The following is an 18,011-nucleotide window of genomic DNA, read 5'->3' on the forward strand; positions in this document are numbered from 1 at the left end:
AATATTTTGTCAATTTCATTGAAACTTTATCCAATCATATTTTCAACGTCATATTCCGGAATAATAATTCTCAAACAGAATCTGACAAATTCAAATTTGTCAGATTGCTTTATTGAATGCAATTAACTTGAAAGGGATATTTTTATTATTTTCTTTCATTGTGACATCTCTTCTAAACAGAATTAGTCGAAGCTCCTTTCAATTTATCGGCTGTGAATGCGTCGTCAGTAGTCTGTGCCCAAGACCCTCCTGTTCCATATAACAGTACGGGATTCATTGTCACTCTGTGAGTACAGTCCTAATATCTACAGTCCTAGTATATACTTTGATATACGTATGTATAATGGTGTAGGGTTCATTTGTAGTTTTTTTTTCTAAGTCAAAGGATAGGTTGAGAGCAATATGTATTCAAGAATATATAAAGTCTGTTTTTTAATTTTGCCAAATGGAAAAAGTTTGCCTTAAAACTTCAATATTTTATGTCCATCATTTTCAAATATTTGCACAGCAACAATAATCGGTTAACAATAAAAATATAGAGCCATAGTTTAGAGCCAAAAGGGCATTAACTCTGTGACATTATGAGTTGATGCCCTTACATCTATTTATCACCAGCATAACCAAGATAAACCACAAATAAGAAAAACTCTGACATCACAAGCATGTCTGATAGATGATTATAAACAATATGGATAGTTGATTAAAGATAAAGACCAGTTATGTTCATGCGATTGCATTGTGAAAGAAACGTTGGGGAATTGATAAGAAAAGGTTGATCATCTAGCATGTAAGTATTGGTGTGTACTGCAAGGTTCTAGAATCATCAAAATGATAAGAAATTTGGCCCAGTCTTCGTAAGTTACAAGCACTGTACACAGAAAGAAAGATGTATATGGGACTACACACACGTGCGCGACACGTGCGTTTATCTTACACAGGCCCAATAGATAAACTAATTTACCAAATATATCAATTAGTAGTCGGTTTCCCGGCAAAATTTTTATCATCATGTATTAGTCAAAACATATTCTTTCACATGATTGTTAATAAGAGCTTCCATTTCCTTTTTGAAATTGGGGTGTTTCCAATACTGGTCTTTACCTTTAACCAAAGATACTTGGTAGTGTTAAATAATATCTTACACTTTCACTTCTTTCTGTTCTTCAATTTTTGTCAGGTTCTTTCTTGGGTTAATTGCCTGCCTGATGGTGTTGGGTGCCTTCCTTGACAAGACACTGCGTTCTATTGACTACAAGCCACCTGCCACCGCCCCCACCCCTGGGGTTCCTATCAATGGACCCATCAGAGTGGTGGATGCGTACCCCTACCAAAGGGTGAGAGATACCGGTAGAGAAGGACAGGTGGAATCAGAGCACCAGGGGGAGGAGCGAGAGCTGGAGGAGGCGGTACCCACAGGTAAATGTTTCATTGATGTCAGGGAACCATCAAGGATAATGAAATTCTAAGGTGCTGAAGAATCTGGGGGGCATTTCACAAAACTTGTCATCAGTGACAAATGACAGTCTTTGTTATAAGCTACTGAAATCCTTGCTTCTGATTGGTTATCAGCAGATTTGTCACTGATTTTTGTCATTTGTCATTGAAAAAAGGCTTTGTGAAACACCCCCTGGTCTTCCTCTTCAAATTGGCAACGCTGATATTGTCTCTTTCACTTCTGCATTCTTGAAAAGAAATATGTGTCTAAGATGAAGTCAGCCCTTACTTTCTCATATTGTCCTATCAGTTGTATCTCTTGAGTGATTGTTTTACTCTCATTTGTTAAAACTGTCCGGTAGCATAACTCTTGTTACTATTATTAATTTGTTAGGCAAACATATATCCACCTTTATTCTATGTTATTATTAATATAACAACTTTTATAAAGATTTAATAACTCAAATTTTAGAAGGGGACCTGTCACCAAATAATAATTTGCTCTGAAAATTGTTGGTACCATGCTGGTATACTGTATTAGATTATCAGCTTCAAATAGTACTTCTGTAAATAGAAATTGCAAGTTTAAATGCTATGGAAGTGCATGGGTAGATGTGCATTGGTCGATGTACGTGGGACCCGAGTTTTACTTGGGTTCTAGGCGTATTGGGTGTTTATGCTGTTGTTTAGTTTCTTTATACTCTCTATGTGTTAACCCATAGAATGCGAGGTAATGATTAATGGACTTGATTTTATATCCACTATTATTCACACTTTCATGGGTGATCGGTCCACGTTTAATTAACCAATAATATCATTTTTATCCATCCATTTCATCAGCATGTACCAAATTCTGGCATCAGATTGTGCTTTCCTTTGCCGTCAACCGCAACTTGGCCAAGCTGCTTGGGGCTAAGACACCAGAGGGCAGTATAACATGCCTGAACGGTATTCGAGTCATCAGTATGACCTGGGTCATCCTAGGTCACGTGTCATCCTTTATGATTGGAAGTGGAATTGTAGGTAAGGGATATCTCAATTTTTTCATAAGGCTCTAAATTTGTTTCAATAGATGTGTCAATACCTTCATTCTCGTGAAAACTGAATACATTTGACACCTTGTAATTGATTTATAGAACACAATTGAAAGGTTTTTGAAGGTTATTAAGTCAAACTGGTGGAAAAGGCCAAATCATTGGAAAATAGTCTGTGGCCTTTGTGTGAAGGTTGTTGCTTAAAAACATTGTGAGATAAAAGAAATTTAAGCTGTTTGTAAATACAATTGCCCATGTTCTTAAAATTGGCCTCCGTAAATCTCTGTGTATAAGGCACACCCCTATTTTCAAGACAAAAAAAAAAAAAAAAATAAAAAAAATAAAAAAATCAGGGAAAAAAAATTCTGGAAAAAAAGAAAAATCTGTCATCTTTAGTTTTGAAAACGACATTATTACTAGGTCTAACTTAGTTCACAAACACTTCAACTGTGCCTCGGAATAAAATGAAAGTATTTTTGAACACTGAAACGAGAGGCGATCTGATCTGGTTAACAAAAAGCCCAAAAAGCCCCCAAAGCCACACAAACAAGCCAACAAACAAATTTCCTCCGAGTCCAAACAGAAATTTGGACAGGCTAGTTTTCAAGTGGTGATTCATTATCCCTGTGTAAGTGAGCTGCATCATACAGGTGAGTGAGCGGAGGACACAGGAGAGCTTCGGCTGGCAAAGTGCTGTGTGAAGGGGCATAATTTATCGAGACTGAAAAAAAACAAAAAAAAAACTCTCTTCCCTTCAAATTAGGAATGTAGTTTAACTTCAAATAGTAGATCCTATTCTTTATTTGCATTATGTAATTCATGTTGAGACACAGATATTTTCGAAAACCACTAAAAAGTAGCATTTTGAGGACTCAAAATATCCTCTACCTCTGTATAAGGCGCATCCCCGACTTTTGATTTTTGCCGACGGGAAATTTTTTTGCCTTATACACAGAGATTTACGGTATGTTAAGAAGCCTGGCTTAAGTCCACTGATTGATTGTAACGCCAAATATCAACTTGTAAGTTCCATGCCATAATTATGGAAACAAATTAAATTTGACCAAGATATGAAAATGAGCAGCAGTAAAGAACTTCGTAATTAAAAGTCAAACCTTCACGACCACCTGTCTACAAAGACCACATTTTTCTTGTTTCCCTTGAAAATGGTTTCTCATTGAAACATCAAAGGCTTGTGCACTGCCATGTGTGGATTTGCAATTTAATCCAATAATAATGATTGCAATGTATAAAGGGCTTAGAAATGTAGTATTAAGGGCTGTTCAAAATGTGACTATTATTATTATTATTATTTTCTGTCTCATTCTGTATCTTGTTTGTGTACTATCATGCAGGTAACCCACTTCACAGCTATGGATTCATCGCCCGTTTTGGCTTCCAAGCTGTCTCCAACGCTTTCTTCTCTGTTGACTCTTTCTTCTTTCTCAGGTAAGCTCCTAGCATACAGGGTAGATCTATCAATGAAATCATTACTCACTCTATCTAGGTAGTTGAGTTCTATTTCCAGACCTCAAATGCCTTCAAAGTGCATGGTTATTGCTCTTATTCTTATCTATGACATATCTAGTGCCCTTTTAGAACCTAAAATTGCTATGAAGGTAATTTTAGACCCCAAAATGTGTAAAATTAAGCCATAACGATCATACCAATTCAGCTCCTCATTCAAAAAATATGGTGACCGTTAATTCATTATTTTAATTAAAAATAACAGTACAATATGGGCCGGCTGGTTGTGCGTAATTTAACCAACACGAAAATGCTGAAATACGATGTAAAACGTAAAAGGCGCTATTTTGTTTTTTCAACGGCTTTTTCAAATTATCTAATATTTGTGGTGGTACACAAGTACATGTATTAGAAATCATTATATTTATAGATATTTCAGCCGTCTCTGAACCAATTTTGATCAAACAAAGATGATTTTGTCATTTAAATTGTATGTTCTTTCAAATTTGACACTCTCACAAAAAATTATTTTGTGTAGCGCCCTCTGCAACAGAACTCAACTATCCCTTTAATGGAATTATCAACATTCTTCTGAGAAAAAAAATATTTTGCAGCTCTCCAATGTATGTATATGAATGCTTATTTGTAAATGAAAATATGTAAGGAACATTTGAAGTTATTATACGGTCACTGACAGGTGGTTATCTCATCAAATCATCTCTCAATTAACATAAGAAAAAGGGGATCATGGGGGACCAATTAACAGGAACCGATTAGGCATTGTTTGCTTTATAGAGGGCGCAAGTAGCTCTAAGTTGTGCAGTGGGGTTTTAATATACATTGTAACTTTAATTTGTATCACACAGTGGGTTGTTGGTGGCGTATATGGCTCTTGGAAGGATGGTGAAGACCAACGGAAAGCTTCCATGGCTCTGGTTCTATTTCCATAGATATTGGAGGTAAATGAAGTAGAAGTAGTAACCTGCTTCTTTGTGTGGCAGTCATTTAAATTGGCTAGATGGGGAGTGTACATACATGTAGAGTGGGACCTTGGTGTACTGTTAAACCAGGAAATTTTACAACGTGAAACTTTTTTAAAATTTTCATTGCAAGAAACTTTAATATTTCAAATTTTCAAACATCATTCGGCATGTGTTCTTGTGTTTCGACTGTATGATAAGAAACTCTTTAGATTATTGACAATAGCACACAATCATGGCTTGGGAAAAGAAGCCCCTTGCGTTGTAGCGTGCCAATTTTTGCTGGCACTGGCAATTGCTGGTAAATAACTTTCAATTAAAAAATATGCATACTGCGTCTGAAATTTTCAAAATTTGTTACTATCGAGCAAGATTGAGAATAGCAGATAAGGAATTATTAGTATATCGTAGGAGAGCAGAATATGTATTTTAGAATCACCGGAAGTTAGCTTGTCTGCAAAATCGCTGAGGTATCAGAGGCCAATGCATTGTGGGAATATATATTGTTATATGCAGCAGCGAGAGTTGGTACCTGTTGTTTTGTTCAAAGCCCATGTGTGCCAAACGCGAGGCAAAGAAAATATTAGCAGAGTGTTGAGATACAGATATGTGAAACACAATATGCATACGTCATGAAAAAAAATGTGTCAGACAAAAAAAAAAAAAAAAAAAGAGATAAATTGAATATCAACATAAGCTTATAAGTCTTAGATTACAATAATATCAATTACCTATATCGGTATGCTATTTTAGTGTCTGTCCGAGACATCCCAGCTCTCTGAAAACTTGAAATCTAAAACTTTTTCTGATCGATTCCTAAACGTTTCTTTCACAATTCAATCGCATGACCAGAACTGGTCTGTACCTTTAATTTTTCATAAATTATGATCCGCTTGTTTATTTTCTCACCAGGCTCACGCCAGCACTGGGTATGACAATGCTGATTGCTCTCTACCTCCAGCCCTACATTGGAAGCGGTCCTATATGGCAGGTCGAGGCTTCTAACCCATCTTGTGAGAAGTACTGGTGGGCCAATATTCTCTACATCAATAATTTTGTTCCAGATTCAGGACTAGTAAGAAAGACTGATAAAAATTCTAGTGATAATTACTTTTTCTTCTTCTAAAGTGCTTTACAAGGTAAAAGACCAAAGCACTGGATTCATTTACGATTCTGTACTGTGCAGTACACACTGCCCACTCCATTGAGAAGAATTCCAGCCAGTTGCCTTATGACAGGAGAGCACATGAATGCTAATCTAATCAAATTGGCCCGAATTCACAAAGACGGTTTAAATATAACCCATGGTTTAAATCTTCATTTACATATTAACCCATGGTCTAAAATCAGCCTAAAAATAAGTGCGACACAGTCAGAGGTCCAATATTTGACGCGTGCAAGGCAATGTGTGCTTAATTTGCACTAATTTCAAACCATGGGTGATGTAAATGAGGGTTTAAACCATGGGTTAACTTTAAACCTCCCTGACTTTAACTTCCTGCCGAGTAATCGCTTAAACCTGGATGGAGTGAGCGATGTAGATAAAATGAACAGTGAACAGTGAAAGAACTGTTTTGGCAGACATTGTCATCCGATTTATATATAACTTTTTCTCTTGAAGAAAATTAGATTTCTTGTTCGGTGTTGCATCATTTTCATCGATGACATTTGCTCCAAACTTGGCTTCGTCCACTGTAAAGGGTTAGTGCTTGGGTTGCACTGTGGCGTATGGATTAGATATTGTCTAGGGTTGAAGTTTGGAATTTGGATAGATGTTAAAAATGAACATCTCGGTAATTCTCTGTACCGCATATAACTGAAAACACGCCAACGTAAGTGCCACTCTATTTTTACTAGCAAATTTTTCTGGGATTTTATATTTTTCAACATTTGTAACTATCAAGCAAGATTAAAGATTGCAGATAATGAATTTTTAGTATATCTTAGTATAGCAGAATACGTGTTTTAGAATCACTGGAATTAGTGTGTCTGCTAAATCGCTGCGGTATTTAAGGTGGAATGCATTACGGGGAATGTAGATTGCTATATATATGTGGTAGCAAGAATTATCACCGGAGCATGTTTTATACTATATCTTGCTCATTGTTGGATACATGCTCAGTAAATCGTCATCGCTAATAGTCGGTGTTGTGTATTCCAACTTTCAGTGCATTGGATGGGTGTGGTACCTCGCTAACGACATGCAGTTCTTTGTGATAAGCCCTTTCTTATTGATTATGCTTTACAGGTGAGTAGACACCCCCAATGAACATCACAAAATGATATCAATATTATGATCTTATGATCAGACAGAATTTATTAAAAACAATCATGCATCAGAACATACCGAGTCTATTAATGTACAATCGTGGAAAAATAACAAGCAACATAAGTTATCCATTAAAAATAATAATTTCTATGAATGATAATTGTGAATAACATGAAATGGTATATCGTATGGACCTACGAAAAGAAGATAAAAATTGCAAGCACATTTATTAATAATTTGTATTAAACATTAATGATATCATAATTTTCTTACCAATATACTTAAGCTGGTAGAGGCAGGGTGCAAATATTTTGATGGGGTAATTAAAAAAACACTGGTATGTACAACTTATTGAGGTATTAAAAAGTAGTATTCTCAAATATCACAAATTTTTGATCTACATGTATGTATCCATTATACATAAAGTAGTGGGGCATAGAGATTTAACCTCTTGATAATTTTAGGAGTGCTAAAAATTAAAAGTAACTTGATAGTGCTTACGAATACAGATCTTGAAAGGATCTAGATTCTCATGTGCAATTTGTAAATATTTGAGGACCCAAGAGACAGCTCTATGCTCGGTATTATAAACCTCAATAAGATTGTGGTGCAGTTAACTACACATACTGATGGATACTACTGATAGCCTTGATTTTGAGTTCCTTTCTCAACATTCTGAAAGTTACACTAAAAGATCATGGGAAAGCATCCACGGATGAGACATCAACATATCTAGCTACTGTAACTTTTAAGTTTTGATGGAAAAACATCAAACCATATATAAATATCAATAAACCATATCAAATCATATATAAGTTTCAGCTGAATAATCTTTAAAGTATGTTAATGAATTTTATCATGACAAGTATCATTAATGTTGATACTATTATTGTCTTGAGAGTTAGAAACCTTTCGACCATCGTACTTGTTTTCTCTGATCCTGTATAGGGTCCCCATCGTAGGGCTCGTGACCATGGGAGTAATGTGCCTTGCAAGCTTTATTTCGACGGCTGTTCTGATGGTCAAATATAACTTCTATGCAGTCATCATGTAAGTCTGATCTTCAAATTGGCATCAAATTCAAAGTTTTCACAAAAAGGGTATAACTTTACCACTAGTGTATGCTTCAGACCTGCCAACCATTCCGTTTTTTGCCGGAATTACTCTTTTTTTTCCCCTCCAAATTATGTTTTTTAAAAATTTATTGATATTGTTTTGATTTTTTTTACATACCGCACATCAAATAACTGCCCTGAAATGTTGATTTGATCACAAATTCAATAGAAAACTAAGTTTAAAACATACATAGTGGAAGAGAAAAATATTCTCACAAAAAATGAAATGCTGATAATACCACAATAACAAAAAAATTGGCATCAAATTCAAAGTTTTCACAAAAAGGGTATAACTTTACCACTAGTATGCTTCAGACCTGCCAACCATTCCTTTTTGCCGGAATTACTCTGTTTTTCCCTCCAAATTACGGTAGTACGTAATTGTATGAAAAAAAAAACAGCATGAGGAATCGACATTTCTGCATTGGAAGTTTGTCGCACGTGGTTGTAAGTTTCGTTTTAATGAATTCCTCTTTTTGCTTGATATTCCTTTTTTTTGCCATCATGGTTCCTTTTTTTGGTTGCACAAGGTTGCCAGCTCTGATTTATTGCTTTATAATGAATCTAGATCCTGTTTGTAATGACAAATATAAACTGCCACAATTTTACAAAAAAACTTACTGACAAGTTATCAGATACAGGGATTTCAATAGCATATTTCAAGACTTGTAACTTGATATTGATCAGTGATAACTAATTAAATATCATTTTCCAAGTGTTTTCAGTGTTTTTTTAGCCTGATTCTTTCATCCTGCATGAATGAAGAACACATGTTCTCTTTCTATTTTTCCTCAGTTTTTTACTTTCAGAGGCATGATATAACACTAAACACCGCTAAGCATGGATGAAAATAACTTCATATGAGATATTCAGATGTTTTAAATTGTATCACTTTCGGGTACCCGTCCAAAATTTCTCTGGATACCAAGTTAAAAAGATTCCTGAAATCCCAGACCTAGTCTCTCTGTATTGGTAGCTATACCTCAATTTTGTAGTACCAATTATCTCGTTGGTTATGTTGTTACGATAATATTAACTCTTCCTATCTGCTAGGGATGGTACAAACCCCCATCAAGATCCAAACCATTCTTTCATGGAAGAGATCTATGTCAAGCCCTACTGCCGCATCGCTCCGTATCTGGTTGGTATGGCGATGGGATATTTCTTCCATCTCTACAAGAACAAGGCCTTCAAGATGCATCCAGTAAGTGCAATGTAGAAACCAGGACAAATGTATTGCGAAGAGGGCACCACAAATGTATTTATTACACACCCTTCCATTGAATACTTGTTATATTAGATAACCTTAATAACAGTTTGTTGTATAAAATTTAGGGTAGTTCCGATCTCATGCCAAATTTGTCTCCAGCAGTCCCACCTTTCGCGTCCGATGCATGCAGTTAGAGAATGCAAACATGCACAGCGTTGCTTGGATACTGTATGACGCAAAAATATACTCATTTGACCTTATGGTCAATATAACCATTGACAAATTATCGGGAATGAAATATCCTATATATGATCCTCGCAATTGATATCATGTGACGAGCTGAGTACAAACACATCATTGTATCAGTAAGAACTATCTAATGTTGTACATGTATTACAGTATATGGTATTGTATTGGCTTTATTCTGTATTTGTATTTATTATGAAAACTTCATTCACATAGTGCATGGATATTTAGTTTTACAACATCGACACATAATGATTTTGAAAGAAACATGGAAACAATATAAATAATTCTACAAGTATGTATTTATACATTACTTCAAATTAGATTAAATGTAAAATATTGTATTGTATCATATGATTTTTCATCTCAGATTGTGGCTATGATAGGGTGGGTCTTTGCAACCGCAGTTGGCATGTCACTGGTGTATGGATTATATCCTTCTTTTCACGGTCATCCCTTGAGTACTGCAGAGAATGCTGCCTACATGGCTCTGTGTCGATTCACTTGGGCTGTCTCTCTCTCTTGGGTGGTCTTTGCATGTCATTATGGATATGGAGGTATGCATAATTTACAGTTTTTACAACTAAATTGTTCTTACCCCTTGTAAATTTGATATTTTTTTTTTGTAATTCAAGAATGAAAGGTAGACCGGTTAAATTATTAGGGCATTTGAATACTTTTAGATGTGAGTTTTAATAGGTCACATTTTTAAGAAACATGAATCAGGACAAATACATTTTTTGCCTACTGAAAAGGTTACTAAATTTGTAAGGGTATGAATAATTCAGTTGTTTTCTGTAATTTTTAAATGCAATAATTATCACGCCAGAGTACGTTGTTTTTGTGAACAAATCCCTTTGAGTCAGGTTTGGATACCTTTTGTTACAAGGTATATCAGAACAGCCCAGAGGTACTTTACCTTATCTTTACCCAAGATTCTGGAAGAATGCTGTGTTCTCAGCAGTCGGGCTTCCAGGTGACAAACGCTGATCTAGCTGTGCAAGGTTCCTTTTCAAGTTGGGAGGGAGTTGGAGTAGAAATGCGAAAAATATAGAAATATTGGCTTGGGCTTGTTAATAATAATGTGCTGCTCAAAACGCCTAATTGAAATCGCTGCTATATCGAATGGCAGATAATAAGCAAATAACTACCGTTGATGAAGGTGATGGGACAAACTATCACTTTCGAGGCGATCTGAGTGTATACGCTATCTTTCCTCAGCTTCGCTTCGGAAAGATAGCGTATACACTCAGATCGCCGAGGCTTTATATTCCACATCGGAAACACTTCACTTCTTCCGTCATTTTAGAGCAACAAGTCATCAATTAACAGCTAGTAAACGGTGTATGATACGTACAGTGCATGCATGGTGGTGTGACCATATGCATGTAGTTCGCGCCTGGCCAAAGTTCACGCACTAACACTAAAAGTGCTTAAAGAGGAGAGCAATATGCAGTGTATACAATTAAAGTGTGTTGCACTGTGTAAATAGGATAGGACTTCTATCTTCAGTGAAAGTGCGTTGCACTGTGTAGATAGTAGCCTATCTCTTTGCTTCTCCCAGCAATGATGGGCGAACTATCTTTCGTCACATGATTTACTTTTGACCAATCGTAGAACAAGATTCTTAGTTTGTGGAATATACAACTGTAATACCTTCTAAAACGTATGTTATTTTTTTTCTTCTTTCTTCCATGTACTTTAATATAGGTTGGATCAACGACTTCCTGAGTTGGGAGCTGTGGATACCAATGAGCCGTCTGACATATTCCGCCTATCTTCTACATCCTATTATAATCATGGTCTACGATTTCAATCATGGGAACAACTACTTCTACTCGATCTATATGCTGGTGAGTAGCATTACTGTGTATAAATGATCAGAATGCAATTATTGGTTATGGCATTGAAGTCACATGAGCTAACATTACACATTTATCACTTTTTATCAATTCACGATTCCTGTGTTTCTAGTGATAATAACTTTCAAAAGGTTGTTCCTTTTAACTTCATTCATATTGACCATCCAATTTTTGTTTCCAAACTACCACTAATCATATATCTTGTGGCAGACTTACCTTTTGCTGAACAAGTTATCTACTACATCTTCTACTACTACTTCTATTACTTGTACTGCTACTACTAATTACTGCTACTGCTACTACTTCTACTGCTGCTGCTACTACTACTACTATTAGTTCTACATTTACTACTAGTACTACTTATTTTACTACTACTGCTACTACTAATAATTGCTGCTGCTACTACTACTACTACTACTACTACTACTACTACTGCTACTACTACTACTACTACTACTTCTATTAATACCATGATTTCTACTACTACTATTACTTATTTATTTCATAATTTTTTAACTGGAAGTATATTTCATAGGCATATTTCAACCTGTAAGTTATTTATCATAGACATATTAAAAGATATAGATGAATAGGTCACGTGCACAAAAGCATTTGGCAAATTGGATCAGGCTCCACCCTTTTACCAAATTTCATTGTCCAGAAGTTTAAAGTATTGTAGGAATAAAATGAAAGGTCGATCACCAAAACTAATTTTGCTCTTGATGTAAGGGTTTCTATGTGACGATACCGTATTCAAAATATGAGGTTCAAACATCATCACTTCTACAAGGAGATACTGTAATTCAAGCATATTCTTAGTGAACAAATAGAAAATAGGGCGTAAGGAACCCAATTACGACTTTGATTCCGAGTGAGCCCTCTAGACGGGTGTTAAATGCTTTATTTTCTTCATACCCGGTACTCATTAACCTTTAAATCTTTAGAATGGCAAGTAAAGGTTTTTTAGGTTGATTTGATACATTCTAGCTACGCACAAAAAAATATTCTTTTCAGGTGATTGGTACACTTTGAATTGTTTTTGTATTTAAAATGCATTATTTCTAATTAGTTTATACTGCACCCTTGTCCACTTGCTTATTGATGTTGACTGTGTCTATTATTAATCATTCTACAAATTTAAAGAAAAATGAGGCATAGGGTTATTTATAATCTGGTATTGTGATAGTTATATCATATCTTTGAATTGCAGGCCTTCGAGGTAACAGCCATCGTTACGCTAGCCTACGTCGCCGCAATTCTGATGGCTGTAGCCATCGAATTCCCTCTAGGAAACCTGGAAAAGTTGTTCATGCCCTTGGCGGAAAAGAAAAGAAAATGATTCGGCTCCTTTATATATACAGCCATGTTTCCCAGGAGATATTGAGTAAAGCTGTGTTAGAATTGCATTTTCGAGAAAGAACAAAAATATGCAAGCTATTCTTTAAAGTTGATTATAATGTAATTATGAAATAGAAAATACAATTGAGTACTTTAACAAGCATTATATGAAATTAATAAATCTAGCTGAACATCAGAAACGCTGAAAAGTAACACACATCGATATGCATGCCATATAGGACAGCACAGATGTGTATTGGTTAAAGCTTATCTGCCATAGTTTACAGGAGGGATTAGACCGCCCTACAAGGTCACTGGACAGGTGGTTATCTCATCAATTCAGCTCTCAGTTAACATAAGAAAAAGAGGATCACGGGGGACCAATGGTCACTGATTAGGCATTGTTTGTTATATAGAGGGCGCAAGCTAAGCTACAAGTAGTGCAGTGGACCTTTAAAGCATGTAACAAAAGATTTAGAATGTGCTATGTTACACTTGACCATCATGGATATTCATACAAAAGTTGGTTTGAACTTTGATTCAACCTTTACATATATTGCATTAGTCCGTATTCAGTTTTTGGAGAGATAATTTGAATAATGATAAATATTTTAAATTGCTGCCAAATGTTATACACTGACCAAGAAAATAGCTGCAAATGACTAACTGCCCAATTGATTATTTTTTATAATGTGCCATAATGAATTTCATGTCAGTCTTGATTGAGAATGAAAAGTTTAACATGTGATTGCATCAGCAATGTGAGATAAGAATGTAAAAAGGCAAAGTGCTAATAAGGTATTTAATAATCTATGTGCCATAGTGATAAAACTTGCCACATCTCAATTTTATTAATCCTGAATAATATGGAAATTAATGGAAAAAATGAAGTTATTTAGTGGTGTCATTGGAAAAAAGTGAAATTGTAGAACTGATATTGTGAATTTCTATATTACAATGTATGTACTTTATGTCATATTTTATTCTACTAGTTGTGATTTTTAAGTATCAAATGCTAATCTGTGATTGCATTTTAAATGTAAAGAGAAATGTAAGAAAATGATAAGTGCAAATAGTATATTTTATATTCCAAGTGTCATATTAAATGTGATTTTTTTTCAACAACACATTATTATTCATTGTGAAACGGTCAATACATATATATTTATATAAAGAGATGAAATTATCTAGTTAAAGAAATCTAAATGTACATGGAAGCATACTTTATAGAACAAGATGATTTTGCAAATCGTATGTGACCTCTTGTCCACTATTTCTCATAATTTTTCAGCAATGAAATTCAGGTTGTGTATAAGATTACATTGTTAAATTTTTGTAGAACTTATGATGTAATTAGTATCATTCACTGAAAAAGAAAAACAGATAAAATCAATATCCTCTGTTTTATTCCATATACAGTGATGTACCGGTAGCATACATGCCAACTGTTCAGATTAAAGAGGAACATTCCTCTTTTTGGGAGAAGATAATTATCATTTTAATGCAGGTGTTCCTCTTCCTGTACAAATTTGTCTGTAGTATTGAATAGGAGAGTTAGGATTGTTCCTCTTTTTTTTGAAAATAGCATAATTTGTACAGATTTCTGATTTTCAAATGTTGGCATGTATGCGGTAGGTATCTATTGTGAATCATGAATATCTGGTTTGTAAGTGAAGTTTGTATTTTCACGATTTTTATAATTATATTTAATTTGTTTAATTCTTTATAACCAACTTCATTCAAATGAACTCAAACAATAGAAATATGCATACATGTATGAATTATTTGTACTCTTGTAAATGTAGTAAATGTTATATCACTATTTGCAAAATTCCAAATAGTTTTGATTATGTATACAACAGGCTTTCTTACATTGCGTATGCCTTGGTCCTTGTTAAACTTGATACTGCATGTGTTGTTGTTGCAGTATATCTGATAGTAATTATAATAATGATAATAACGTCTCTTTGCACTTCCAGAGGACTTTGGACATTATTACCCCGGCTTTAGCTCCGACAACTGTAGCGCTCAGTGCATTCAAGGAAGAAATCCTAATGCATAATACCCACTTACTATTATACCTGGGTATAGTATGGCAAGTGTTGATTAATTTTTTGACAAAGTTAGTGATGGTTCAGGGGTTTGGTGCAGAGGTTCAAACCTTGTACCTTGTGGTACACAGTGTGGAGACTTAACCACTAGCCCATAACACCTCTACACGTAGCATGTATCTGGTCTGTGATTTACATGTACATGATCGTGAACCATGCATGCTGCACAGGTCACAAAAAGTACATTCTTTAGACAATCCTGTTTAGAAAGTCTTGTGGGTGCAACTCTAATCTCAAAATGAATGCACGTAGCCCATCTTGCTTTCCACACAGATGTCAGTAGCTTCAAATATTTAAATTATAAATTTGTTTGATATTGGAAATTCTGCGAGAAGTCTGAATGATATGTCAAGTTCAATTATCTGCATATGTACACAAATTATATTTTACATTATTAGTTTGTATATTGTAAGACATTGTTTAGTATTCTTATTTTTCAAAGAATCGATTGTAATGGTAAATTCATTATTTTTGTTTTGCTATGTTTTCTAAACTGATTTGTACCACAATACTTTGTTTAGCTGTTTAAGGGGTTAGGCTCAACTAGCACATGTGCTATTATCTGGCCCCTTTTACCAACCAATAGTTTCTCTTCTTGTATATGTAAACACATTGTATGAAATGTATAACTGTATTGCTGTTGGTGAAACAAATCAATCAATCAACCAAGTCTTGCATTAATAATAATAATACATATGATTTATAAGGCGCCAAATCCACTTGACAGTCAAATGCTCAAGGCGCAGCTTGTGCAAAAGATGAAATACATACATGATACATTTATACAAAGTGCGATAGGAAAGGTACAGACATGAAAGGTGATGGTAATCAATTATAAGCTAAATTAAACAGATATTTCTTAAGATTGTTTTTTAACACCTCAGCAGAACTGCTATTCTTAACCCATTGAGGGAGAGTATTCCATAACGAAGGCCCAGCAGATACGGTGTAACTTTTATGTATGTAAAAGCTGAACCTTGCCCATATTAGTTTTGTTGTCTTTTAAATATCTCATCCAGCTGAAAATGCAGCACTCAAAAGTGCTAAAAGCTATAATGTTTGTTTTTAATGAGACTGTATGATAGTGCAATTTTTTCATTTTAATATGTTTCTTTTTTTCCAGAAAATTTACTAAATTACAGTATATATACCTTTTATTTTATAGTCAAGGTGATGGATTTGTTAAATGTGTGCATCTTTCTGGCTTGACATCATTATAGACTTTCAATATGGTTTGGATTGGTTTGATGATTTTATCTTACCTTACTGCTATTAAAGAAAGCATGCATATGCTTGTTTACTTTAATCCAGAGGACTGACCAATTAAAATTTCTCTCCGAGCGACTTTGCTAAGAAGACAAAATGCCTTACCAAAGGGTACCAGCGCATCAATTTGGTTTTGAACCTGGGACCTCCCAGTTAAAAGACTGCGCTGCTCTACCACTGAGCCATTGTGCCTCCTTGATAATGTGAGAAAAATTTCATGGGCTATTTTCACTGACTGTATTTTAGAAAATTGAATTGAGATAGAAAAAGTAGAATTCTGGCAAAGTAAACTATATTGGGTGCAAAGTGTTTGTTTTAACTTCAAAAGTATGAGGTGCAGTGAGTTGAACTTTACTTAATAGACTGGCTATCATCTTAGAATTTGGCACAGTTATCTTATAGTCCTGTACCAATGCTGCAATTTGAAAAGCAATTGGGAAATATGGAATGTTGAATGTCAACAACTAAATGTCAGATGCAAATTATTGCATCAGCTTAAAGAATAAGATGATCGACAAATAAACTGATTATTGTCAGAGAATCTTTTTTTTTCATCAGTCTTTTGTGTGTGTGTATATGTTAATTTAATATTCTCATTCTGAAATGTTCTCTCTTTCTTACTCGATTTCCAACTCTAGCTCTTCTCTCTGTCTCTATCCGTCTTGTCTATTCCTTCTTGAAATTATGCGCTCAGAAACATATTTAGTGCTAAATGTAATTTGTGATTAATATAATTATTATCATTACTACATTTTTTTACTATTATTATCATTATTATCATCATCATCATTATCATCATCATTACAATCATCATTATTGGAGAAGAATAGAAAGAAAAAAAAGGATGATGTTATATATCATAAAATATATTCTGATGCTGAAAAGGGGTATATTTCAAATAATTCTAGGTAATTTGATGGCCTACACAACAAATGGGAGTACATGTACATCACACATGACATTCCATCCATCATTGGAAAAGAGAGAGAGAGAGAGAGAGAGAGAGAGAGAGAGAGAGAGATTCTCATATCATTATGTAGTGATCTGAAAATTAACATAATTTTACTTTTCTGACTCCTCTTAAGTTTTTATTAATTCTTGTTTAAGTTCTCTAGACCATTTCCTCTACATCGGGCGTTGGAAGAACTTAATTTAATTTAATTTAATTAAGGAACTTTACATTAATCTTGATCTAAGGAGACACGAACGAACAATCATGGGGGGAAACATTTGTCCACATCAATAACCCACTTCTTGTGATGGCCAAGATTAAACTGATTGAATCTTTGCGCAGCATAAAACGTATGACCATTCGGTACAATTGTCTGAAAATCAAGACTATTACTTTTGGGCTCTATAGCCGCGTCATACCAAAAGACGTTAAAAGATGGGAGTTGTTGCTACCTTGTTTGGCGTTCAACAACAAGGGGATAGAGCAACGTCGATCTGGCGCTGCTCAGTGGCTGCCGGGCTCACGATCAATTGGGCAAAAAGAATTTCCGTTTCGGTTTAATAAAATTTGGAGTGGACTATTAGATCTAGGCTATTATTATTATTATTATTATTATTATTATTAATAGTCGTTATTTTCCCACTTGAAGACGTTTTCAAGCCCCACCTTTTTTAGGGAAGTTCTAAATTAGTATTATCTTTCAAATGCAGTTGGAATTTAACTTTTT

At 34.7% G+C, this 18,011-nt stretch overlaps 1 protein-coding gene across 2 annotated transcripts in view; it reads left to right on the top strand.

Moving 5' to 3' along the window:
* Nucleotides 1–13,310, top strand: part of LOC100892664 (nose resistant to fluoxetine protein 6) — a 32,375-nt gene extending 19,065 nt beyond the window's left edge. For both annotated transcript variants that reach the window (XM_030994909.1, XM_030994910.1), the window contains exons 5-16: nt 181–286; nt 1,178–1,416; nt 2,275–2,457; nt 3,824–3,917; nt 4,802–4,894; nt 5,828–5,990; nt 7,084–7,163; nt 8,133–8,234; nt 9,353–9,503; nt 10,126–10,312; nt 11,466–11,608; nt 12,828–13,310. In XM_030994909.1, coding sequence (XP_030850769.1) covers nt 181–286; nt 1,178–1,416; nt 2,275–2,457; nt 3,824–3,917; nt 4,802–4,894; nt 5,828–5,990; nt 7,084–7,163; nt 8,133–8,234; nt 9,353–9,503; nt 10,126–10,312; nt 11,466–11,608; nt 12,828–12,956 — 1,670 coding nt within the window. In that variant the 3' untranslated portion in view covers nt 12,957–13,310. The remainder of the gene's footprint in view (nt 1–180; nt 287–1,177; nt 1,417–2,274; nt 2,458–3,823; nt 3,918–4,801; nt 4,895–5,827; nt 5,991–7,083; nt 7,164–8,132; nt 8,235–9,352; nt 9,504–10,125; nt 10,313–11,465; nt 11,609–12,827) is intronic.
* Nucleotides 13,311–18,011: the final 4,701 nt, after the last annotated feature.

The sequence above is a fragment of the Strongylocentrotus purpuratus genome, unplaced genomic scaffold (assembly GCF_000002235.5).
Source record: "Strongylocentrotus purpuratus isolate Spur 01 unplaced genomic scaffold, Spur_5.0 spur5_scaffold_21, whole genome shotgun sequence".
NCBI lineage: Eukaryota > Metazoa > Echinodermata > Echinoidea > Camarodonta > Strongylocentrotidae > Strongylocentrotus > Strongylocentrotus purpuratus.